Source organism: Polyodon spathula, chromosome 35, assembly GCF_017654505.1.
Source record: "Polyodon spathula isolate WHYD16114869_AA chromosome 35, ASM1765450v1, whole genome shotgun sequence".
NCBI classification, from domain to species: domain Eukaryota; kingdom Metazoa; phylum Chordata; class Actinopteri; order Acipenseriformes; family Polyodontidae; genus Polyodon; species Polyodon spathula.
In genome coordinates, this window is record NC_054568.1 from 2,212,014 (window position 1) to 2,239,203 (window position 27,190).

General features: G+C 43.4%; 1 protein-coding gene across 1 annotated transcript in view; it reads left to right on the forward strand.

Annotated features, from left to right (window-relative positions):
• Positions 1-27,190, forward strand: part of LOC121303822 (protein jagged-1) — a 50,923-nt gene that overhangs the window by 7,289 nt on the left and 16,444 nt on the right. The window contains exons 2-6 of the mRNA XM_041234623.1: positions 3,460-3,765; positions 18,802-18,859; positions 22,028-22,279; positions 23,115-23,175; positions 25,257-25,387. Coding sequence (XP_041090557.1) covers positions 3,460-3,765; positions 18,802-18,859; positions 22,028-22,279; positions 23,115-23,175; positions 25,257-25,387 — 808 coding nt within the window. The remainder of the gene's footprint in view (positions 1-3,459; positions 3,766-18,801; positions 18,860-22,027; positions 22,280-23,114; positions 23,176-25,256; positions 25,388-27,190) is intronic.

A 27,190-nucleotide genomic window follows, 5' to 3' on the forward strand; every position in this document is an offset into this window, starting at 1 on the left:
GTCTTCGTGTTATCTTAGAAATTAGCTGAGGTGGCAAAGTGTGTCTATGCACTTGAACTGTGACTTTCAAATTCAGTTCACACAGCTTGTCTTACACGATAATCAAGTTTGATAACGAAAATCATCCATTAAAAATATCAATGACAGACTCCTAGAGGTCGTTTATTGAAAGAACGAATATAAAACAGTTTGAAAGTCATGCAACGAACTAGACTGTCAATTTTTCACCATTCTAATGGAGTGCTGTGGTTTTGTTTTTGTTCACACAAAATCTAGTTAAATTACAAAAGAGGAGATCACATGAACCCAATGTAATGGTCCTGTACTGAGGAGCAATGATAGCACAAGGGCAGCAACAGTGAGATGATGCAGCCATTGGTATAACAGGACCACAGTGTGCAAACTATACCCTTCCTACTTGCTCTACAGTGGCAATGCAGACAGACAGTGGTACTACACTGGAAATGCAATCATGGTTGTGCACTGGTGTGTGTTTTGTGTTGTGTATGTAGTGTGTTCTTGTTGGTGTGTGTATTTGTGCACAGGTGATTTCAAATGTGTATATGATGTGTTTAGGCATGGGGATTGCACAGTCACCTCGTGTGCAGAATAAAGTGTTAGTATGTGGCCATATCTGCTGGAATTCAAGTGAATGGTTAATTAGTAAAAAACTAATTACTAAAAGACTCAACTAAAAGAAAACAGTTGCTACTCGTGCTGCTTCAACACCAGCACGATACTTGTTTGGTTGGGTGTTGGTTTTATGCAGTAATAATTCTGGTCGCTCTTCTTTGCACTCTTTCTAGAGCAGCAATATCCTTTTTGTAGCGAGGTGACCAGAACTGAACACAGTGTTCTAGAAGAGGTCGTACTAATGCATTGTAAAGTTAGTACTGTTGTCATTCCCTCCTGGCCTGACGTCACCGCCAGGCAGCCTGTTTTCATGGTGGTCATTGGTAGATAGGGCTGTAGTATGCTGACTGTAGCTTTTCATATTGATCTTCAGAGGCAATGCAGACAGACAGCGACACTTCAGTGGCAATGCAGAGAGGCAGTGACACCACAGTGACTATGCACTGGTTTATTTTTAACTGAGGGGATAAGTTAGCTACAATTGGAGTCCATTGGTAGCCATTGCGAATACTGTCCTATCTTTTTACATGGTTAATGAACTAGTGCACAATGCAGGTGATCCATTGGTGTACAAAGATATCAACATATCATATGCTACCATCTCAGGACTGCTGCCCAGTGCAATATCTCTTCCAGATCCATTCTGAAGTTGCATTGGTGGTATTGATGTGGTCTAGCAAATGATTTGGCTTGCTAGGGTTTTGCCAGGTCTAGCACACAGGGAGAATATTTACACTGTCATTTTAAACTTCTCTGTAACAATGTCTGGACATTAGCCATTAGCCCTGTGATATTTGAGCTCCTATAAATGAACATTACTGTTGAGAATTGATCTGCTGGGGGGCTGTGTGTCTGTATGTCACATCTATACGTGGATCTAGAGAATTTAAGTCTTTCTCAGTGTAGTCAAGTCGTTTGTTATTCAATTTATTTCAGCTTCTTTTAGTATTTGAACACTATTGAGTATTTTGATAGTTATGAATGATATATCTAAATAACCACCAATCAATTGTGCACTGTCTAGACTGCTATAACCCACTGCATATAAAAGCAGCATGCATATACAATGCTTAAATTCCCCTGAAGTTTGTAAAAGCGTGCTCTGAAAAGCAGACCATTAAGAAAAGCAATGAGACGTTTGGGAATCTGGCTGCTCTCCCAGCTCCGGTATTGATGTCCTGTCTGGCTGAAACTAACATTTTAATTGAATCTGCTGGGGGAGACGGTAAGGAGAAAGATGGGCAGACTTGAGGAATTGAATTGTGAGTGTAGAGAATGAACGGGAGTCGATTAGTGTTGACGAGGGCGGCTGTGGTTTCCTGGAGGCTGGGGCACTGGACTGTTTGAGTTCAGTGAGGCTGAAAACACAGTCTTACACAGGGTCTGTTTTAGAGAAATGCTGGAAACTAGCAAGAAACGAATCACAAAAAGCAAACATGCTCTTTTCCATGCAATATTTTTAAATCTGTCGCATCCCAGCGAGGAATGCATGTAAACCTGCTGCAGCCACGCCTACTACTCTTTTTCAGCTCCCAGCTGCATTTTTTCATGATATGTACTGCAGCAATGCTGGTAAATGAAAGGAGCGGTGTGTTGTGGGAACGGAGAACTAGCATTGTTGCAGGAGGGAGCGTGATCTGAAAACACACACCGATCCTAACAAGAGAAATCTCAGCACCTAGTAACTGCCGCACAGAAACTAGAAGGGAACTTGGAGCGTTGGTGGTTTTTAACCGAAGACATCTAGCAGAGCATTAGTGGATATGAGACAGTGTTCTGTTAATGAGAAACAAGAACGTTTTTAACACTGTCAGTAGGGTCTGGCTGCCATGGCTAGCACTTATTGAACGTCCCAGTGAGTCTGCAAAGGCACTTGCACGCTGTCTGATACTGACATTCTTGTTGAGGAGCTCGGTTGGTTGTTCAGCTGGTTTTAGGGGATGATAGCGGGTGCTTGGTTGGCAGGTGCTTTTGGAGGCTGATAGCGGGTGCTTGGTTGGCAGGTGCTTTTAGAGGCTGATAGTGGGTGCTTGGTTGACAGGTGCGGAATGGCTGTCATTGTGAGACAAGCTGATTTGCTACAGTGAGATGCAGCTTCGTATTTAGATGGGTTATTGATCAGATGACCGCAGTGATATCTGAGATAAATGACTGCATTCAATGCATCAGACCAGTAGACTCATTTAATCTACTAATATGTATACAGTGCATCCTGCTTGTCATTTTGTCAAACTCCCACTTTCAAATCTGCACACTGTGGATATAGGTCATGCTGACAGTCCTGCAATAACTACCGAGGTGCCTCGTGTCTAACCTGTTTATTGGAGCAAATCAGAAGGACCTGCTGTGATCTTGCCTTTCTGATATTAAACGTGACGGCTGGGTGCGGATCGGATAAGGCAGGTTGTAACGTGTGATTAACAACACATGCGCCCACTCGGTGAAAAGCAAATGGAAAGTTATCGTGTTAAAAGGCAAAGACACTCGTTTTTCAGCACTGACAAATTCAAACCCTAATTATAATGCACCCTTTAAAACACATTGCCAACAATTGTAATGCTATTGGATTGGCATAGTAGGCAGCTATCTAATTACGTTAAAAACTAAAAAAACAAAGGACCTATGTTTGTGTACTTGTATAAGTAAAAGTTTTCACTCTTATGATTTTAGTATGTATCTGCCATAATTTACCGTGCGTTTAATATGCTTTCTTGCGATCTCTATGCTTCCACTATGCTTTAGGACATGTTGCAATGCTTTACTATGGGGCTGTGTTATAAGGGTACTGACTCTCCTCTCCTCTCCCTCCTGTCTCCTGTCTGTCAGGTGCTGCTGGCTGCCGGCAGCTTCGAGTTGCAGATCAAGCAGGTGCAGAACCGCAATGGAGTGCTGTGGAGCGGGGAGTGCTGTGGAGGAGCATCCACCGGGGGGCGCTGTTCGCTGGGCGATCAGTGCAACACCTTTTTCCGGGTCTGTCTCAAGGAGTACCAGCTGAGAGTGTCCGCCACGGGGCCCTGCATCTTCGGCACGGGGGCCACGCCTGTCCTGGGTGGGAACAGCTTCTCTTTGAGACACCAGCCTCACAGTGAGCACGACGCGCGCATTCTCATCCCCTTCCAGTACGCCTGGCCGGTGAGTCACCACGTACCAGTGCAATACATAGCAGACTGCTGCCTTTTATCAGCACTTAGACACCTTCACACAGGCATGCCCGGCAGGGTGATATTTAAAAGACTTGCAGAAGCAATCAGGCAACAAAGCAGGAAATCAGACAGCCATTGATATAGAGAATCTATCAAACACTTCTGCAAAATGAATGCTGTCTGAACACTTATTACTGTAATACAGGTGAACGACACCCGCTGGAGCACTGTGCCAAGCCCCAGCCTCTGCTACACAGAGCAAAGACTCTGCAGCTCTGACAACTGGCCACCAGGGTGTTCTCCCTGTCACATGGGGCACAGTTGTGTTAATAGTTCCAATTATTTGGGGGGATTACTTGGTACTACTGACAGCCCCCCTAGATCTTGAAAGTAATTTGAGCTAAATTCAAGTTTCACCAGAAACAAACTGAAATTTTCATTAACCTCCAGTTTCGGATGCTCTCAATAGCTGGAGAATATCCTCATCGCAACACACGGTTCTCTAGATACAATGTCAAACTCTGGTTGACATTCAGATGTACTTGTATTATTCCCAGGATGATAAAAAAAAAAATTGGTATTGAGATACTGAGACTCTCCCAGACATTGCCATTGCGATTTCCGAAGCCTCCTTTTAGTATTTTCTTAAAGTAGAATCTCCTTGCTCGTAATCGTTTAATTATATCTGAGTGAGCAGCAGAATTATATTTCCATCGATAAAGCAGAGTTCTAAAATTAACCACAGCAGACCAAAGGTGGAGGCAGAGGGAGCGAGAGCAAGAGGGCAGTGCTTGTTTCATGTCTTTTTCTGTCAGAGAATGGGTATTGATTTCACAGAAGGAAGGTGATTTCCATGAGAATGGGCTTGTCCTTTTCTTTCCTCCCCTCATGGTCCTCGGCAGGCTAGTGTTGAGCTGGGGTCCTCAAAGGCAGTGTCTCCATTAAGAGAAAGGTGAGCCTGTAATTACACCCGCCTGGGAGCGAGAGGCAGATAGGATAGCGGAGAGAGAATAAAGAGTCAGGAGGCTGGGGGGAAAGAGAGGGGGAGGTGGATCAAAGAGTTCAAGCTCCCTAATCTCCTGTCCAATTATCCTGTGACATTAACCCTTAACTTTAACCAGGGCCTTCATGGGACTTCATTTCATAAAATGTCATTGTTAACATAAAGAATCCCTATAGTTTTATACGAGTACTTCCTATCAGTTATATGGATATACAGGCTTGTATTGCAGTCTCTAATAAAAGTTTAAAGATCAGAGAGGTATGGTAACGCATGTTAAACCAGGCAAACCAGGGTAAGCTATGATAAATGCACAGTACAGTGTAACCATGGGAGAAGCAGGGAAAATGCTAAATTACTACGTGATTTTTTTTATGGTGAACTATTATGATGGTTGCAGGCTTTTTGTAAGAGTGTGCAATCTGCAAAAACATCAGTGTGGTCTTGAGTTAAAAACACACTGGGAAGTTGAAATCCTGCGAGATGTCCTAGCTAACTGGGTTTAAAGGATTATTGTCCAGCAGTCTTCTTAAGACAATACCTAAAACAGGATACCCCTTATATATGAATGAAACAATCCCAGGAACCATCTTCATTACAATGTAAGGTGTGGACGTGACTGGGATTGGACAGTTCTGAATCTAGAGTATGACATCACTTCAGGGCTTCCTCTTAGATTCTGTTAAACCATTCTTTACCATGCTTTTACTGTGCTTTATTACACTTTTACTTTGGGAAACTCTTATAAGGGATATTATTATTCTGGAGGTGTGTACTGGCTACAGTGCAGTGTCAGAATCGGGTACTGGTTACAGTGCAGTGTCAGAACCGGGTACTGGTTACAGTGCAGTGTCAGAATAGGGTACTAGTTACAGAGCAGTGTCAGAATCGGGTGCTAGTTACAGAGCGGTGTCAGAATCGGGTGCTGGTTACAGAGCGGTGTCAGAATCGGGTACTAGTTACAGAGCGGTGTCAGAATCAGGTGCTAGTTACAGAGCGGTGTCAGAATCGGGTGCTGGTTACAGTGCAGTGTCAGAATCAGGTGCTGGTTACAGTGCAGTGTCAGAATCAGGTGCTGGTTACAGAGCAGTGTCAGAATCAGGTGCTGGTTACAGTGCAGTGTTAGAATCAGGTGCTGGTTACAGAGCAGTGTCAGAATCAGGTGCTAGTTATAGTGCAGTGTTAGAATCAGGGACTGGTTACAGAGCAGTGTCAGAATCAGGTGCTGGTTACAGAGCAGTGTCAGAATCAGGTGCTAGTTATAGTGCAGTGTTAGAATCAGGGGCTGGTTACAGAGCAGTGTCAGAATCAGGTGCTAGTTACAGAGCAGTGTTAGAATCAGGTGCTAGTTATAGCGCAGTGTTAGAATCAGGGGCTGGTTACAGTGCAGTGTCAGAATCAGGTGAATATTCCTGGTTATGATGGACAGTGGATTTATTTAAAATCTCTTTGCATGTTAATGACATTGTGATTGAACTGGGATGATATTCAAAAGGGAACTCTTGATGACAGTTTTTTTTTTTTAATGTCCTACGTAGAAATATAGTTTGATCTCCTGTAATTCTATATCAGCACTTCTCCTTGCCTGCATTAGCACACAGTCCTGTGTTTATATTGTGGTCAGTTTGGGGTTTCCTTTACGCTATTTTTCTATTTCCAATAGCCAAACCCATCATGTTTGAAAGGGGTTAACTCTTCCCTGTCTGGTGAATATTTGCTTCGTCTGTGAAAGTGGGGTCTCAGTGATGCTGAGATTTCCCCTGACATATTGATAAAGTCTGACTATCCCCACTCTATGAAACTAGCTCTTAGAAAAGGTTGGCACAGTACATTTGCACAATCATTTTACATTTTTCTACCATGGTTTGTCATGTTTGTTGCCGTGGGTTGCCATACTTTACTTCTCTGGGCTTTACAACCCTTACATATGCTTTACCATGCTTTAGCAAGAGAAGGTTCAGGTACTACCACTGCATTTATAACCATATAACTATGATGCAATTTTTTGTAATAAAAATAGCACTTGTGATACATGTGTCTCCCCTGGTAAAGGCACAGCCGCGTGGTGTGCAGGGTGAGACACACAGTCAGGGGAGCGCAGGGGTCCCCGAGGGTCTCCCCTGGTAAAGGCACAGCCGCATGGTGTGCAGGGTGAGACACACAGTCAGGGGAGCGCAGGGGTCCCCGAGGGTCTCCCCTGGTAAAGGCACAACCGCGTGGTGTGCAGGGTGAGGCACACAGTCAGGGGAGCGCAGGGTTCCCCGAGGGTCTCCCCTGGTAAAGGCACAGCCGCGTGGTGTGCAGGGTGAGACACACAGTCAGGGGAGCGCAGGGGTCCCCGAGGGTCTCTCCTGGTAAAGGCACAGCCGCGTGGTGTGCAGGGTGAGGCACACAGTCAGGGGAGCGCAGGCTCATGACTGTGTGAAGGATTCAATCTATGTTGGGATTCTATATGGAACGTTGGCTCTTGTGCTCCCGCAAGTTGGGGTGGGGTCAAAACCGTTACAGATGACCCTGTTTTTCATCGCCCCCTGGAGGATAAAGGTGTGCACTTGATCTCATCTTCGTCCAGTGTGGTGCTCTGGGGCATAAAGAGATGATTTTCTTGTTGCGATGAAGGAACATAAACTGGGGAGAAAAAACAAGGGTCAAATATATGGGCACGTCAAAATTTAGAAAATTCTGTTTTTTGCCACTAAACAAAAGCAGTAAAAGAATGCCATGAGTAGCACTTGGAGGAGTGTGGGAACAGGTAGACTCAGTAATCCTAGCATTTCTACCAGGGACCACCTGGTATTCACTTACAGAGCCCAGTTTGGGAAGCTCTGTGCCTGATAAAGACACGCTCACATTACCAGAACAAGAGGCATCTTTATCCAGCCTCTCATTGAAACGTGACCTTGGTTCTATTATGTGCTCACTATCAGCTTACAATGCCCAAGCTTTTGATTTACTAGCTTCAATAGAGCACAAATACCACATACCTTACCCCACCCATCAACTGAGTGAAGAGGAGAGGGAGACTGACTTTAGGGGGATTCTCATCCACAAATTCATTAGATTTCATATCTTACCTGTTCTGTGTCATTCTGCATTGTTGGCACTGCTGAGATCAGATTCGCCCAGCTTTATTACTAATCCTGCAAAAATGAACAATAGAACTGAAGTGAGGTTCTTTTTACAAATGACCACTAAGGGCGTGTAACTGGAATCTCATCCCCTTTTGAAACTGGAAGGGAACATCTCAGTTTCAGAGGGGACAGAAATTACAGCTGCACTTGTCATTTATTATCTTTTTCAAAGGTATTAAATATATATATGTTCTAATAAAAGCTCTCTTCTCATTTTTAACGAAAAAGGTTAACGAAAAAGTCATTTAGGGTTGGTATTTTCTGGTTTTTACCACTGAACTGAATTTGGCCCCTATTCTCGAACCCCAGCCTAACCCCACCGGGCTCAATAAGCACCCCTTGACATGCAGATGCACCAATAGATAGGCACCAACATATACGCCCACAATCAGAGCCTCTTAATCGCTAGAAGGGGTTGTCTCTGTCTGCCACGGGTCTATGACAATTTATCACCAACAATTCATCACAAGCAGTTCATCACCAGGTACAATTCATCACAGAGGGTACATTATCATCTCACAGCTGTTTGAAGCACTACAGGTGAAAATGACCAGTGAGGCGCTTGTAGGGAGTTTGAAATTGCAGCGCTTCTAGTGTTAAAATAAAGGTTTGAAAAGCAAACTTGTTATTTTTGTTTTGGTTTTTTTGCTTGTTTGTTTGTTCGTTGGGTGGTCAGGAACGAGTAAAAGTTGATACATTTTTGGTTTTGTTTATGTAATTTGTAAGTGAATACGTACTGTATCTGTTATTTATGATTTCTTATAGCTCTGTTTGTTTTCAGCACAGCTTTTATGCTATATTGTGGACTTAATCTATGAGGTATTGTCCATGATGATTGTTGCTGGTGGATAATTGTTGGCGATGAAAAGTTTGCTGTTTGCTTTGCTCCGTGCAGCACTGTTTCAATTCCATAGCCGTTGCCTCTAATCCAAGCAGTATGGGGTCTTATTCAGCCTGTCCTATGCATCACTGAACCAGGTTAATAAGCTTCATTAGTTAAATAGATTGCTTTTCTTGTTAGTATACTCCAAGGGGAGGAGCTGTGGCCAGGTGCAGGTATAAGGTATAAGACCTCTCGGGAGATTGTTGTGGGCTGGCTGGTGTGAGAGAGTGTCTCCTTGAATTATTAGTTTTGCTTGAGTAGCCATGCACTACGGAGAGGTTTATTATTTTTGCTTCGTGTTATCCCCAGTTTGTTTTGTTTTTGTGTTATGTTTATATATATAGTTTATTCATACTTCTATTTTTGGCTGCCAAAATAAACTGTTTGTTCATTCATCAGCGTACTGTTTCCAGTCCACTCTTTATCCTGGTGACCTCAACAACTACCCTCTGGTTACATTTAGCCCGCTATGAAACTGATCACATGGCTTACTCGTGTGTAATCCAGCGGGGACACTTGCTGCAGTTCATCTCCACACCTGGAGGAAATCGGAGAATTCCCATCTGCCTCCCAATATAACGTCCTGCCCTGCAGGCAGTCCTGATCCCGAATTAATCACGCCAGGAGTAAAAAACAACAAGCAGTAATCCCCAGCTTTAGTGAAACCTGAAAGTGTGTGCATTGTGTGCATTCCTGCCTTCATAACCCCGTCACTCCCTCACCAGTCCCTCACCTCACCATATCACACAAGTCTATGCACTGTGTGGAGGTGGCTCTTACTGTTATAGAAAAGCCATTGCTTTATTTCTCATAGGTGATTTAGTTCTGGTATTTGTACTCCTGTGCAGATCAGAGGGAATTGAATGATAATGGGATTAGGATTGCTAACGGTTCTGTTCCTAACTGTCTTGGTGACGCTGGGTTATTTCAATGCAGTTCCAGATCTGTGATTTGGAGTCCTTCGAATGCTGCTTGTCAGCTGTGTGGGTTTGGCGCGAAGGCTGCTCTTCATTTGCCTCTGCAGATTACCTTTCACATAAAGAAGGATGCCTCCCTCGAGACGGCAGTGTTTAGGTAGCTCTTCTGCACTGCATAAAGAAGGGCCATGCTTTCAAATCCACTTTCATTTTTATTGTGTACCTTATTAACTGTTCACCTTTTTATTGTGATCAGATTGTTTACTTGTATTTCTAGGGGGCGCTGTGATAATGTTGCTATACTAAGAGGTAAAGAGTGAATTTAAAAGCTGGGATTAGCACTCTTTTAAAGGGGGGGGAGTGATAATGTTCTTAGCGCTTGTAAGAAGTAAGAAACAGATATTCAAGCTCTTGCTAGCACTCCTTTAGACTGTAGGAAGGGAGGGAGCGAGTGGGAAAGCCGTGGGATGACGTCACTGAGCAGGTGATTAGCATGTGAGCCATCGTGTCATTAAATCTGTGCCTGAGTGGAATACAGAAGGACTCATTGAGCAGCTGAGAGCCTGCGATGAATTATTCGTATCATTGTTATTACCCTTTTAAAGCAGGTGCTGACGAGTTCTGGAGCACGGGGTCGTTCTCTGTACCCAGTGCTTTACATGCACACAGAATCATTCTTTACAGTGTATCTCTCTACAACACAAATGCAGAGTTTCCAGGGGGATCAGTAATCCACAATGTACTTGAATCCCACTAACACCCTCAGCCTCATCCCTGCTCCCAAGGGGTTTGCATGAAGACTATGGCGACACACCAGCTTTCAGTACTTCACTGCAGTAAATGAATGATGTTTGTAACACGGTTCTGTAGTTTATAGTATAATTAATCTGGCGATATTTAAGGCTGCCAAAGTGAAATTTCAGAGAGTTTCATTTTGTATTATGTCACGTTTTCTTATTAGCAGGAGCAACATTATCACTATCCCCTTTACAAAAAGTACTGCTCCATTTTCCGCAAGCAAAGATCTGTTGGTTGTACTATATTGACATTTCAAAGACTGCGCTGTAGAAGCTGTTTTATTACCTGGCTAAGCACTCTTTTAAAGAGAGGCCGATGCTGATAAGCAGTAAGAAAATGGATCCAAAGGCCCTTCAAGCTAGTTCAATAAAGTGTTAAAAGCAGAGCCAAACCAGCAAATTAAAGATAATAAACCAAGCCCTAGATTAATCTGGTTTGTCTGACTCAGAAACAGGATCCCATAGCCCGTAGCGCCAAAGTTATTTTGTTTAGTTTCTTTCTACTAAATAGCTTTTAAGTGGCCGCCTCTTAATTTCCTTGGGAAAGTAGAGAAGGCATGCTAATAGCTGAGCACTTGCACTGAACTCCCTGGGAGCTTCGCATTGCATTGCTTAGGTTTTGTTACTGTGCCAGTATCTTGTTAGGATGTCTCAATCAGTCTGAGTGCCAGTTATTTTAATTAGTCGAGTGCTATGGTTTTTATTTGTATTTTTGTAGTGCTCGGAATGATATTAGAAGTTGCAAAATTGGCCATGTTCTATAGTTTTGTTTTGTTTTTTCGATCCAGCACACACGAGACCTGGATTACAAATAGAAGTACACAATTGGTAATATTTGTGAAATTGTGTTGAGCTACAGCCCCTGTGATAGTGTGTAATAGGCAGGCATATCTTATACACTGCACACATACCAAGCAAGGTATTAGACACACATTAGGAACTGTGATCTGTAAGATACAGCGAGCATTGCATGCTTATGAGATTATTCAGTCTAATAAAAAGAAGCATTATCACAGGGTCAATATTGATGTTTAAGAAATGATTCAGAATTCCTCAGCATGAGATTATATCTCACGTTTTAGAAAGAAATGAAGAACAAACAATTCTGTATTGGTCATGCATGGATAATATTTAGGGTACCAGTGCATTGATGGGGCTGAGTGCTGATAAAGAACAACTATCTTTTTTTACATGTCACTTAATATGGTGTCACAATCCTGCTGAGTGCTTCTGGATTCTGTTGATCAAATATTCAGTTCTATAATTTTTCTCTAAATCTGTCTTTAGAGCTCATAATCCTGGCAGTTAGGATTCTCTAGGCAAGCTCAAAGCAGTTGAAAGCCAGGTAAAGGCAGATTTTGAAAAAAAAAGAATTCAATATTGGAGCAACAGAACCACTGACATGCAATAAAACAGGGTAATGTTAAAAGAAAAATGATTTAAATTGACAATTTTCAACCACATCGCTGGAAAGGTAAATTCCTGCCCCCTCTTAAACAGTGATTTTGTATTGCCGTTTTATACTTGCCAACATTTGGAAACTGTTCAGCGGGATTCAAACTCGACATGATACGACCATCATGACAGTAAAAATAGACATAATGAGCCGTTCTTCCCTGTAAGTTAGTGATCAGCAGATGTGTCAGCCACACCAAGAGCTCAGCGTGTGGGGGCGCAAATTACACTGTAAATCCCCTTAGAAATGCAGCTCTTAGGAGTCTTTTCAGAAGCAGACCCAGTATTTGAAAAAGTTCTTTCTTTCTTTGTGAATAATGAGCTTTTGGCATATACAGCAGCAGACCATGATACAAAAGTACATTTAAACTAAACTCTATTGAGGGAAACACGTCACAGCAAACATCACTTTAAAATATAACTGGTGCTACTTTTACACTGAACCAAAATATAAAGGCAACATGCAACAATTTCAAAGATTTTACTGAGTTACAGTTCATATAAGGAAATCAGTCAATTGAAATAAATTCATTAGGCCCTAATCTATGGATTTCACATGACTGGGAATACAGATATGCATCGGTTGGTCACAGATACCTTAAAAAAAAAAAAAAAAAAAAAGGTAGGGGCTTGGATCAGAAAACCAGTCAGTATCTGGTGTGACCACCATTTGCCACATGCAGAGCGACACATCTCCTTCGCATAGAGTTGATCAGGCTGTTGATTGTGGCCTGTGGAATGTTGTCCCACTCCTCTTCAATGGCTGTGTGAAGTTGCTGGATATTGGCGTGAACTGGAACACACTGTCATACACGTCGATCCAAAGCATCCCAAACATGCGCAATGGGTGACATGAGTATGTAGGCCATGGAAGAACTGGGACATTTTCAGCTTCCAGGAATTGTGTACAGATCCTTGTGACGTCGGGCCGTGCATTATCATGCTGAAACATGGGGTGTTTCCCTGAGACGGTTTATGGCAGTTTGTACAGAAATTGTGCAAACCCACAGTTTCATCAGCTGTCCGAGTGGCTGGTCTCAGACGATCCCGCAGGTGAAGAAGCCGGATGTGGAGGTCCTGGGCTGGCGTGGTTACACGTGGTCTGCTGTTGTGAGGGCGGTTGGACGTACTGCCAAATTCTCTAAAACGACGTTGGAGGTGGCTTATGGTAGAGAAATGAACATTCAATTCTCTGGCAACAGCTCTGGTGGACATTCCTGCAGTCAGCATGCCATTTGCACGCTCCCTCAAAACTTGAGACATCTGTGCCATTGTGTTGTGTGACAAAACTGCACATTTTAGAGTGGCCTTTTATTGTCCCCAGCACAAGGTGGACCTGTGTAATGATCATGCTGTTTAATCAGCTTCTTGATATGCCACACCTGTCAGGTGGATGGATTATCTTGGCAAAGGAGAAATGCCTCACTAACAGGGATGTAAACAAATTTGTGCACAACATTTGAGAGAAAGAAGCTTTTTGTGCGTATGGAAAATTTCTGGGATCTTTTATTTTAGCTCATGAAACATGGAACCAACACTTTACATGTTGTGTTTATATTTTTGTTCAGTGTAGGTTAAGAGAATTCGCAGATTATATGCTGTATTCTCCTGCACTTTCTGTCACTGCGTGAAAGCATGTCAGTCAGTAGGGGAAGCTGCTGGTTGGTTGATGACAGGAAAAGAGCCATTGTAGGGGTACCTCTGGCTAATCCACTGTTCAGTATGAGGGAAGTGCCGGTGAGGTGTGATTGGTTACACAGCCGAGGAAACGCCAAGATGTTTGTTCTGCTGGGGACATTCCTACCTCACAGAGAGGGCCAAGAAAGGCTTCCTGTCTTCACAGGGTTGTTTTTACAGACCTCTGTCTGTCCTGGAGGGGATTTCCTCCAGTATAGCGCTGGCTGGAGCTGTCTGCCTGAGTTTAATGGCTTCTGTCCTGGATAGAGATATTCTAAGTAAAACAAACTTTAAAACATAAGTGTAAGTAGGTTCAAAAGCCATTTTAAAAGCTTTTAAAATCTGTTAATATTTATGAGTAATTCTGTTCAGTCCCAGCCCTTAGAATTCTCCTGACAAGCAGATTTATATAAAAACAGGACCATTCATAATGACTGGCACTTAGGACTCTCTAGACAAGCTTTGAGTAGGTAAAGTGATAATAATTTGATATTAGAGCAACCCCAAACACAACATTATAGTAAGGGCAATGTAAACTTGAAATGACACGGATAGCTATTTATGTATAAATATGTAAATGGAAGATATTCCAGTAGGATCCTGAAAAAGTGTCATCAGTTTGTTTGGGTGTGTTCAGTTTGTGTGGGTGTGTTCAGTTTGTGTGGGTGTGTTCAGTTTGTGAGTTCTGAATGTGCCCGCAGGTTGTTTCAGAGGGCCAATCGATAGCCTGCACTGGCACCACAACTCTAAATATACAGTAACTTCTTCCATCAAGGCAATTTTCATCAACATAATGTATGTTCTATAAATAAAGATCCCCGGACTCTTCTGAAAAAACCTGGATCCGTGACTGATATCTGATCTAGGTCTGTAAAACTGCGGCTTGGTAGGATCACGCCCCCCTGGCTAATGCTTCAAGTGAGATTCCTGTTAAACCCCTCCTGTCTGTTCAATGCCACATTGTCTCCAGCCTGGGCACTTCTTCTAGATTTTACAAATAAACGAAGATCAGCTCATGTGGAAGGGATGCCCATCTCTTACCAAGATTCATCATTAACTGAGTTTGTGCTTCTCAAGATATGCACTGCCTGGCCCGGGCCACTTTATTAGGATCTGTCAACCCAACTGGATTGGAGATCGCAGATTAGCTTTATCATATGATGCCACGTGTGATCCCCATCGCATTCTTAAGCCATGGCAGCAGCACAATTGCAAACGGTCTTCCTGCAATGGAGAAAGATCTCTTTGGGAAGAGGTGTGATATCAGGTTGCACAGCAGCAAGGGCAGCCCTGCTGGTTAGGAGGCTGGAGAGGAAGCAACTTGTCAAGTGTTTCCACGTTTCATTTCTTATACAAAGCGTAGCTCCTTATACTCACTTTGGCCCAAGAGATAAGTGCTGTAGGTCTGATCTAGATTGTGCATCTCATCTCTTCCTGTTTCATTGCCTATGCATTCCTAATGAAGTGGCCGCTCTCTGTTCCCACTGTAATCTGTAGAGTGGCATCTAATCAGCACTAAGTGAGCATAGCTAATAGAGCTCTGTTGGGGTAAACTTAGGGTGGGAAATAACCATCGCAGCTGCTATCAGATTGAGACATCTGCGCTGGGACATTGCTTTCCCTGGAGGTCTTTAAAACACAGCAGAGCTCCGAAGAAAACCAATCTGACCCATCCTCTCATAGCCTCCACTAACAGCCATGAGGGCATTTCATCACAGCTGTTTGTTTAGCATTCCGAGCACATGTTTTATTACTAACCCCAGTGCCAGAGTGGCACTTTATACAAAACCACTGCTAGGGGTTGCTAGCCCTAATATACAATATAAAGAGGCCGCAGTTACACCATTTAACCACTTTGTGGCGTTGTGCTACATTAAGATGATCCCTGAGGTAAAACCAAAACAAATGTATTTGAGCTGGTGCCTTCATGAGTGTGATCATGAGAGAGGCTACGAGTCTCGGTCGAGTGTTGGCTGGTCTTGCGAAAAAATGTTTTTTTCATATGAATTGTTGGTTTTTTCATATGAATTGGCTATACTTATTATAATACTTAAAACTAGTGATATTGTAATTAGGGTTGACTGTCTCATGGCCAAGTGATAATCTGGGCTCCAATGCAGAATGCCGGGCTGGCATGAAATCACTAAGTATGCACATCTTGCCACGGAGAACACAAGGGTGCATTAAAACCAAACCATTGAAGCCAAGATCACTGGGTTAATTTACTCTGTGCGTTAACATCAGTGCTTTCAAGAGAGCACCTATGGACAATTGCACTGACTGCATCATTGTGTCTCTTATAAAAGTTCCCCATAGAAGTATAGCAAAGTGTAACAAAGCACATTGAATGCGTGGTAAAGCATAGCTAAGAACTGTAAATCCCAGACAGGTATGGTAAAGCATATTTAAAACATGGGAAGCTGTAGTAAATGCTAGGGAAAGCATGGTGGAGACTGCACAATGACAGCGGTAAGCATCTGTAAGGGGCTCCATCACTTGTTCTCCACCAGAACCTTATTCAGCTAGATGCATCCTGCGTGGATCTCACCAAGCCAAGGCTTCATGCCAGCCCTGCCTGAATTTTGAATGTAAGCGGCAGGTTTGTTTAATAAACTTGTTTCCAGTGTATTGGTGGGCATCTCGTTCCTGAACTGTGAGAGAGCTGGATTGTGTTGAAGCCTTTCTCATGCTGATTGACAATGCGATGGCAGGTATTCGATCGCTTGCATTGAGCTATGTGTTGAGATCCGCTCTGTCAGCTGTGATGAAACGTCGGCTCTAGAGGGGTGCAGCAGAATAACTCCAGCATCTAACGTTTCGTGTTGAGTCCGGATGCTCGAGTCCAGGGTGAAATGAATCACGTCTCATTTAGCCCTGAGTACAGCAGCTACTGTATTTGTGTAATCCATGTTATACAACAAACCGTCTGACACTTAGCAAAGTCAGCAGTCTTGGAACTGAATGGCAATCTAGTAGGGTTGAGGTGCATTCTCTCTCTCGCTCTCTCTCTCTGTGGGTAATTAAGGGTCTCTCCTCTTTCACCCTTCTCTCCCTCCTCTCACTCTCCTTCTTTCCCTCCCTCTTTCCCTTCTCTTTTCCTCCCCTCTTTTTCTTCTCTCTCTCTCTCTCTCTCTCTCTCTCTCTCTCTATCTGTTCTCTCCTCATCCTCTCTTTCTCTCTCTCCTGTCAGACCTTTGTGGGTAGTCTGTCTCGGCACCTCCCTGTAACCAGTGCCACTGTCCCTCCCCTTCACAAATAAAAAACGAATTAAAAGAAAAGGATCAATTGAAGCAGTCACACACAGGTATACAATTAGGCAGCTGGAAATTTCCCAGCCGCTGCTAAAGCCAGGCACATTTAGCCTGCCTAAGCCCTGAGTCTTTTCAGCCTGGAAATAGCTGCTTTGGGAATGGAGGCTTGGGTCTCAGCCAGCTCTGATGTAATCCAAGTAGAGCCCACTTACCATCTCTGTGGATAGGGGAAGGACAGCCATGCTCTAATGAACTTGGATATTGCAGACCTGTATGCTGGATGAGAATAGATATGCAATATGGGTTGCATGTTGATGCATGCTTTTCTTATGCTGGATATTAGGTTATAGTTCTGCTTTTTACTGGACAAGTCACCTTTTTATGATGTTGCAATTGTTCTGGGAGGTTCTTATTGCAATCTCTCAAATGCTCAATTGCCTGCTACATAGGCTAGCTGAGTTTTATATTATTATTATTATTATTATTATTATTATTATTATTATTATTATTATTATTATTATTATTATTATTATTTAGCAGACGCTTTTATCCAAAGCAACTTACAGAAAATTAAACAAAACACAAAAGTATATAAATTACAGGCAATAAAAATGAAAATACAAAGATATATAAATAAGAATTTACAAATAAAGAATGAATCAGTGGGTTTTGAGAAGACGACAAAAAGCAGTAAAAGACTGAACAGTCCTGCGGATAAGTGGTAATGGGTTCGAACACAGGGGGTCGAGGGAAGAGAAGGAGCAGCACAGGAGGAAGGAGAGTGAAGAGAAGGAGCGAGCACAGGAGGAAGCAGAGTGGAGAAAAGGAGCAGCATGGGAGGATGAGCGAAGAAGGAATCCGAGGAGACACGAGAGATTGGAGATAGGAAGGGACAGTATGATGAATAGAGCTCTGGGCAAGAGCAAGGATGGTAGCCAGTGGAGAGCGTGAAGCAGAGGGGTAGCGTGAGAGTAGCGGGGTTGGGAAGTTACAATAATATTAGTCAGCACCAGCGCCATTTAGTTCACAGCTGTGTATTGCCAGCAACACAAATGTAATGGAAAGTAGTGGATCACTCGAGAGCACTAGCTCTTCTGTAATGATAAAGACACGTCGGGTGATCTAGCCCATGTCATACGTCTGTAGCAGAGGACTGGAACTGATGAGCAGCTCCTGAATTCCAGTGAAAGCTCCTTCAGACAGACGTATGAAAAGGCACACCCACAGTGATGACCAGAATCATATTCCTTCATCTTTATCATTGCCTTACTGCATTGTGTTTAAAACAGTAAAACCCACAGCTGTGATTTCATGCAATCCAATCCCATATAATTACCCCCCTGCTGGTGGCATGTCACACTTCACACATTGTTCCATATATCTTGAGAACTGCACATCTAATTGTCATGACACTCGGTATTAACATTATTTAGCAGAAGTAATTGAGAGAATCCTATTCTGAGGATATAGGGGTATGAGGTCTGTCTGTCTCACCTACAGTTTTGCATATATATTGAGAATCGCTAATCAAATTGTGATTAAATATTTTGTTGCTAATTTATGTTCTGTACTGTGCTGTACATACTGTTGCTATAGCTCATGGTTATCAATTTGTTCGTCATTGCAGCTTTGCAATAAATAGAGACAAACTCCAGTCTGCAGAACAACACTTTGTATCACATTGCCTTGCCATGACTTCCAAATGATGCAATGCCAGTATCAATTTATTTCTGAACAGATCAAGGCACTGTATCTAACATCAGTTCCATAGACATTATTTAAAAGCTGTGACTGATTAAGAGAAACAGACCATCAAAAAGTGAAAAGACCTTTATAAATCTGACCCAGTGCTTGCAGGAGGGGGAAGAGCATGTCTTGTGTTATAATTTATTTTTCTTTCTTTTTATCCCCTAGAGATCGTACTCCCTGATCCTGGAAGCTCTGGACTATAATAACAGCACCTCCGGGCCAGGTACTGACCATAGTACAGCATAGACACTGTGCAGAGTATAGCATGGGCACTGTGCTGTATATTACAGCATTGCTTGTTTTGTATCAGTGTGTTAATCTAGCCACCACCTGACTCATGTCAATGCCATATCTACAAGAGTGATTGCTTCCTGCTGGAATGGTTTTCTTGCCAAAACTGGAGACAGCTGATTGATTCTCTGTCTCCAAAGGCCCTGCTCAGTATTGTGTCTCTAATCTGCATGCGGTGGGAAAGAGACGCAGGTTCATTGCGTCTCTTGATTCTCAGGCAACACACGCTTGTCAGCTTTTAAAATTGGTGAAAATAAACATAAAGGAAAATAGAACAGGGGGAGCAGGGTAGAGCACAGGGGAGCAGGGAAGAGCACAAGAGAGCAGGGTAGAGCACAGGGGAGCAGGGTAGAGCACGGGAGCAGGATAGAGCACAGGGGAGCGGGCTACAGCACAGGGGAGCAGGGTAGAGCACAGGGGAGCAGGGTAGAGTAAAAGGGAGCAGGATACAGCACAGGGGAGCGGGGTACAAGACAGGGGAGCAGGACACAGCACCGGAGAGATGGGTACAGCACAGGGGAGCAGGCTACAGTCCAGCGGGAGCAGCGTCAAGCTAGTTTAAACACACAGTAAATGTTTTTGAGAATGTTTTTCTGTTTGTGTGGAATATGCGCCAAAGAGATCATTTTCTCTCTCTCTGGAGTTGAAGTTTCCCAATGGCTGCGCAGCCCGGGAAGGGCTCCAGAGGGAGTTTCCCACTCTGCGCTCTCCAAGATAATGACGTGATTGGGGAGTTGTGGAAATACAGAGGCTTCCAGACTCTAATCACACTCAATACAAAACAGTTTGACGAGACAAGCCACTGTGCTGCCTGTATAGAGGGGATCCCTTACTGTCTGAAAAGCATACCCTGTAAGATCCTGAAATTATCAAGCTACTTGCTGTGATGATTTATGACAAATGTAACCATTTAAGCTAGCAATCATATTTTCAGAGGTATGGAAACTCCACAGGCAAAATCTAACGCTCTCCTTCACCGAGACCTGAGACACAGCATGACTGCCGTATTCTCCTGGGTGTCGTACAAGAAAAATGATCCCTTTCATGCCAATATTCCCCTTGGGAAAATAAGTTTCGCACAGTAATTTGCAGTTTGCGCCATGCTTATACTATGTGTTTACCATAGTTTACCATAATTAGCCATGTTTATTTTCCATAACTTGATATGTTTTACAATGCTTCCCTATGCTTTACCATGCTTACTGTGCTTTATTATACTTTGATATGCTTTACTATGCTTCCCTATGCTTTACCATGCTTACTGTGCTTTATTATACTTTGCTATGCTTTTACTGTGGCAAACATTTAGAAGGGGTAGCTCAAGACTAGTGCTAATCCGGTTAAACCAGCAGCATGTTGCTGTAGTTTAATCTGTGGGCATTGCACTGTGCGCAGTACTTTGCAACTTTAGTAGGAGTGACTACAATTGAATATGCTGATACTGATAAGCACAAATGTACAGTAAGTGTCTCCCTGTCACTGGGGATAGAGGTAAATTATGATCTTCAGCCCTGCATAGCAATGGTTTGAATGCTGGGGGAGGAGGGGGTTGATCAGTGGACAGTGTTCCCAGCTGTCAGTGCTAAACCTGGGTTAGCAGATTTCATCAGGCTTCTCTCTGACATCAGAGTTTAAGAATGGAGCGAGGACACAGGACGGATTTAACAAGCTTCTCTCCTCTCTCTTTCCCATGCATGCACTGTCACTCCCTCTCTCTGTCCTCTTCTTCTCTCCTCTCTCTTTCCCATGCATGCACTCTCACTCCCTCTCTCTGTCCTCCTCTTCTCTCCTCTCTCTTTCCCATGCATGCACTCTCACTCCCTCTCTCTGTCCTTCTCTTCTCTCCTCTCTCTTTCCCATGCATGCACTCTCACTCCCTCTCTCTGTCCTTCTCTTCTCTCCTCTCTCTTTCCCATGCATGCACTCTCACTCCCTCTCTCTGTCCTTCTCTTCTCTCCTCTCTCTTTCCCATGCATGCACTCTCACTCCCTCTCTCTGTCCTTCTCTTCTCTCCTCTCTCTTTCCCATGCATGCACTCTCACTCCCTCTCTCTGTCCTCCTCTTCTTTCTCTTCCTAACATAGACTAACATCTTATTTGCTTACCTAATAACTTCTAGGTCTTCAGTATCACCTATCTAATTTTCATTAATCTATTCATTACCATTTATCTCTCCCTGTCATTCTCTCTCTCTCTCTCTCTCTCTCTCTCTCTCTCTCTCTCTCTCTGTCACAGAGCAGCTAATTCATTGTCTGACAGCATTAAGAGTGCTGGGATGGGATGAGAATCTCGGAAAGCTTGTGAGATATAGGGCCAATTTTCACCAAGCTTTTAAAAGGAAATAAAACTTGTAAAAACATATTTAAGGAGAATGCCTTATCTTAGTGGAAGATTGGTTCCTCCAGCAGATTGAGTGGAAAATTACAGGATCCCAGTATGAATAGGTAACTCATGCAATATCCTCACCGCTCAGAAAAATTCCTGCCCACTGTCTTACGTCTGTCTTCACTCAGTTTCCAACGTTTTCCTCTGGCCCTGGTCTACAGTATGGATTAGGATTTTCAAAACTTCCGTCAATTCTAGGGATGAAACACCCTGCTAGGGGTGTGCAGTGGTTAATCTATAACAACACTGTTTTGGGTCAGTTTTGTATGATACAACAGGGTAATTGAGGTTGTATCTTTGTAAATGCATATTGATTTAATGTTTTATTTTTTCCTCAAATTGAGCATGGGAAATTTGGGCTGCGTCTTAAATTCGAGGGCATCATAAATTCAGAGAAATACGCTACAGTTCTCAAAGATCTGTTGCACCACTTATCCAATTGTCACAAAACTTGGCATTAACATTATTTTGCATACTTTACTGAGAATATCTAATTCTGGGGTTATATGGTCTGTTCAGCCGTCCGTCCAGCTGTGATATTTGCATATTTTCGCTTATAAGGCTTGTGTGTCTGTCAGACAGGTCTGTGTCTGTCTGATGTGTATGTATGTCTCCAGCTCTGGAGCAGCTGATCAAACGGGTGTCTTACTTGGGGCTGCTGAACCCTGTGTCTGTGCATCTGTCTGTGTGACATGTGTGTGTCTGTGCGTCCCCAGCTCTGGAGCAGCTGATTGAGCGGGTGACTCACTCAGGTATGCTGAACCCTGGCGAGTGGCAGCCCCTGCGTCACCACGGCCGAGTCGCTAGCGTGGAATACAAGGTGCGCGTCCACTGCGGGGAGAACTACTTCGGACCGTTCTGCAACAAGTTCTGCCGGGCTCGCGATGACTTCTTCGGGCACCACGTCTGCGACGCCGGGGGAAACCGGGTCTGCAGCGAGGGCTGGATGGGAGCGGAGTGCCGGCAAGGTGGGTGGGGGTGGGGCTGGGAACCTTGCCAGGGATGATTGCAGTGCATCTGGCTTTCTCATATGAAAGTTAGAAATCTCCACAGAAAGTCTGCAACTTTTTTTATATAAATGTATCGTAGCGCTGTATACAGTTTTCTGTGGTAGGGTTTCATGGTCGTTTATCCATAACTTCATGTTTGAACTAACGAACCTTGGTTTTTTTATATTGATCCCCTTTCTGTTTTATGGTGTTTGCAGCTGTTCTGAGTGGTTCTGGGTTCTGTTGGTCCGGTATCAAGTTATTATCATTTTCTCTAAATCTGTGTTTACCTGCTTGGAGCTGCTTTGAGCTTGTCCAGAGAATCCTAAGTGCCAGGACTCAACTCCACCAGCTCCACTTACTCTACAAATATGTCGGCAGAGAGGGAGCGTTGAAAGGTGATATTGTCACATGATTTAAATACAGCAATCAGGATTCTCCGGAGAGGCCAGGTAAAGGAAGATTTAGAGAAAACTGATACCAACTCCGTATTGAAGCCACTGAACACCAAAAGGAAATTTATATAATAAATGAAAATGACAATTGAAATTGTCACGCATTAAGATTAGCTTGATAGATGTGTTCTGTATAACAGCAGAGCAAAGTGCATTGTCTCATATAAAAGGATTACCGTCCCTGTTCCTATCTGCTTAAGGGCTGTATGGAGGTATCTGTCCATTTATCTGTATATATGACCATAAGTCAAATAGTGTCTCGGTGATCTTTCTTTCTGCTGTTCGCATTGCTCTTGTTGTGTATTCACAGCTGTATCAGGGTCTGTATGTTACATACTTGTTCTTCTTCTTCCCTGCAGCTATTTGCAAGCAAGGCTGTCACCCGGTGCATGGGTACTGCAAGCAGCCTGGAGAGTGCAGGTAAGGAGAGGCACAGCCTCACCTTCCACTAAGCTAGACCCTCGCCCACACTGCATCCACTGCAGAGCCACGACCCTCACCCACACTGCATCCACTGCAGAGCCATGACCCTCGCCCACACTGCATCCACTGCCGAGCCACGACCCTCACCCACACTGCATCCACTTCAGATCCACAACCCTCGCCCACACTGCATCCACTGCAGAGCCACGACCCTAACCCACACTGTATCCACTGCAGAGCCACAACCCTCGCCCACACTGCATCCACTGCAGAGCCCCGACCCTCACCCACACTGCATCCAGATTGGATTGTAGATTGTAGGCTGCAGATGGAACCAGCTGCAGCCCCAGTTTGATACTGGGATCGAGATGAGATTGAGTTCTACAGACTGGTTTTGTGGTGCAGATGCAAATGTTTTATTACTTGGGAGGGGGAGAGGGGAGAGAGTTCACAGTTGCCACAAAAAGAAAAGCCCTCCCTTCCCCCCTTCAAAGCTTCATTTCCTCTCTGCGGGTTTGTTATGACAGGAGAGTGAAAGTTTTTCCAAATGGGCAGCACTCCAGTGAAGTGATTTCCAAACAGACTGACTGTTGGATCACACAGAGGAAGTGGAATGGCTAGCACTGTGAAACCGAGGGAGGAGGGAGGAGGGGGGCTGACATTGAACAGGTGCCACTGAAGAGGGCAAACGATGACACAGCGTCTGTCATCCTTACATGACAGAATCATGTTTCCTATCATCTGGTTATTTGCATTTTTAAAATTTTGTTTTTGATGGATTTTTAATTCAAAATGTCTGGGTTTTACAAAAGATAAATCAAGATTTTTATTGATTTAAAAAAAAAATTCAAGACTAAAACAAAAATTAGCTAGAAGTTTGTGTAACAGGCAGTGTTTTGTGATGTCCCGTTGGTGAGTTAAAAGCTCTAAAGCCACGAATGCAGTATTTTAAGTTTCTTGTAGTATTTCTCTATTCAACACTATTGATTTTTTTAAATGTAACCTTTTATTAGCACTAGCAACATTATCCCTGCCCCTTTCTGCTTAAAAAAACCCAAACAATTAAACCATTAAATGGAAAACAGTCTAATGCTATTTTTTATAAATCGGTCATAATTGTAAAATTTTAAAAAAAATAAATAAAAAAAAAAAACTAGGAAAAATCCAGTTTGTAAAAATAGAACAATATAAAAACGGTTTTTGATCTAGATGCTTTATATTTTATACGTTTGTGTTTTATATTTAGTATATGCAAAAAAGGCTGTGAATGAAGTTGCTGCTTCCTGGATCACTTTACATGCCGTTGTTTAAATTTCAACGATGCAAAAAGCCTTTGTGCGAACCTGCTAGAAGCATCTTGCAACGGTCTTTACTAGAGAACATTGCTCTGAACCATCTCAACCATTTCAACGTTAAAAATGAAAAGCAGAAACCGAAAAATCAGAAACCAGGTATAATTTAGTACACCTGGTTAATTCTACCTACCTTAACTGTGTGGATCGGTCTGTTTCTGAAGTGATTGCAGGAATGCCCTTGTCTCTCTCCTGGACAATATAAGCCCCGCTAAGCATCCTGTCTGCCCAGGGTGTGCTCGCATCCTCTCTCCAGTCCTCCTGCTTCAAAACCCTTGTGATTGATGGGAGCTGGAACTGCCCTGCCCCTGCCAGACCGGGGCCCGGTCGCTGTTAGCCCAGCCGGTGTTGTCTTGTAGTGGAACTGGTTGCTATGGAAACGCTGCCTTGGCCTGGGAGCAGGGAAGCGAGGTCACAGGTTTTCCCAGCCCCATCTCCATGGGAGACGGCTTTGTGACCTTCAGCACTTGCAGGACAGGAAGGCAGCGGCCATTTATCAACACAATAATATTATCATTATAATCATTACTGTTATACAGTGTCCAAGAACTCAGGCCTCCAGTGGTGAAAGGCAGGACTGAGAGACTGGTGGACTTGCTCTGGCGCCTCCCTCCCCAGACTGGTACTCTGTGCCGCCTGGCCCTCCTCTCCTCTAAGTGTCACTGCAGTGCCATGTTTCCTCTCCCGTGTTCATGCTGACGTGCTTGTGTTCCTCCCCTCCTCTAGGTGTCACTATGGCTGGCAGGGTCCGAACTGTGAGGAGTGTGTCACGTTCCCGGGCTGTGTGCATGGCTCCTGCACAGAACCCTGGAAATGTGTGTGCGACACCAACTGGGGAGGCTTGCTGTGCAACAAGGGTAACTACCAGCATCACCCCCCAACACCAATAACACAACACCAACTACAACTAACCCTGCCTGCCTGTCTGTTTATCTGTCTGTCTGTCTGTCTATCTGTCTGTCTCCCTGCCTGTCTGTCTGTCTATGATATGGAGATGCTGTTGACAGACAGATAATACCACCCTCTCCCCCGTGTTCTACTGTGTCTATCCAGCCTGTTTCATTGGTCATATGTGACTCATTATTACAAAATTAATTGCAATTCTTCAACCAGAGATACAGCCCAAAAACACTGAACCTTTTTGTCAGTGATAATGAGCACATCTTTATAGATTTGAGTTGATTTTTTTTCATTTTCTGGTTCCCTTGTGCAGCTCTGCAGTCATTCTGAGTGGTCCTGGCTTCAACTGGTTTTGAGCTGCCTTCAGCTTGTGTGGAGAATCCTAACTGCCAGAGCTGAACACCCTTCCTCAATCCATTCAAACCATGTGACAACTCTGCCAGCCCTGGCATGACTAAGGCTTTTCGCTCCGAGCATTTAGGATTCTCCAGACAAGCTCAAAGTGAGGCAGAGAAAAACAGCAAGAGCTTAGTACTGGAGCGACAGAACCCAGAACCAATCAGAATGATTCCACACACCATGAAGTAGGAAGGGGAATTAAAATGCCACTTGAAACTAGCAACACTTTACCTGAGAAAACTGATTTGAATGTCTTGGTTTTTTGCTTGTCGTTTTATTCCTGAACTTGATATCTGATGATATTAAAGAAAACAAGACGCACACAGCAGCTGAATGGCGTTACTGTTTCTGGTATCGACTCACTTTAACTGTGCAGCAGCGGTCTTGCTGCAGTCGGCCCACGTCGGCTGCAGTAAAGGATGAGGTACCAGGATGCACCTGTGTAGCTCTGTTGGTCTGTAGCGTTGTGCTGTGTGCCCTGCAGAGCTATTCAACACTGTTGTAGTGCTGCGGTTAGCAATCCTGAAAGAACACTAATAAATACAATGACAAACGATTGAGATTAGTTGGGTCTTGAAGGATCCAAGTGATTCTGCCTTAACAGCATGACGGTTTCTATTTTCTTGAACAGGTGTTTTGATTTGGCACATACGAGTGTTGCTTAGGCTTCCTCTCACAAAACTGAACTATAGAATTACTTTTAATTAAAAAGGGGAAGTAAATACATTCCTTAGTCACCTATGAGATATAGACCGCAAGTTTGAACCTGCTTTGGTACAGATTTCTTAATAAATAATAATTTGAGTGTAGTAGGCTGCCAATAGTGACCTGGGGCCATATTACAAAAGCATATTGCAAAAGTGACATTCTTGTCTTATCTTCAGAGACAGAATACCCTAACTACAAGTTTAGGAGAGTTGCTATTACAGAAAATGCTCTCCAAACTTAGTTTCCTATCTTAATTTAAAATAGGAAACGGCATATTACAGATCGTTTCTAGCTTTGTCATTTACTAAGTTTTTGTGCTAACATTTAGGATTGGTGGAACGTTTCCTATCTGTCAGTTAATAAAAGCAAAATTGTTAGTGTGCAAGCTCTGAACAAACCATGCAAAAAAAAAAACCCACAAAATAAAATGATACACATGTGTTAGTGTTGTCGTGCTGTCGATTTTAACTTTTGTATTGCACGAATATTTCTGAGCATTTAGGTCTTATTATATACTGCATATTCTATAGTGAACCAGAATGATCCATTTGTATATTTGGGCTACATGTAACTCCTAGATCTAGCCCCACTTCCCTTGAGAGAAGTGTTATGTACTGGACAGCATGGAGTTAGATGCCCTCACAAGTTCTCGG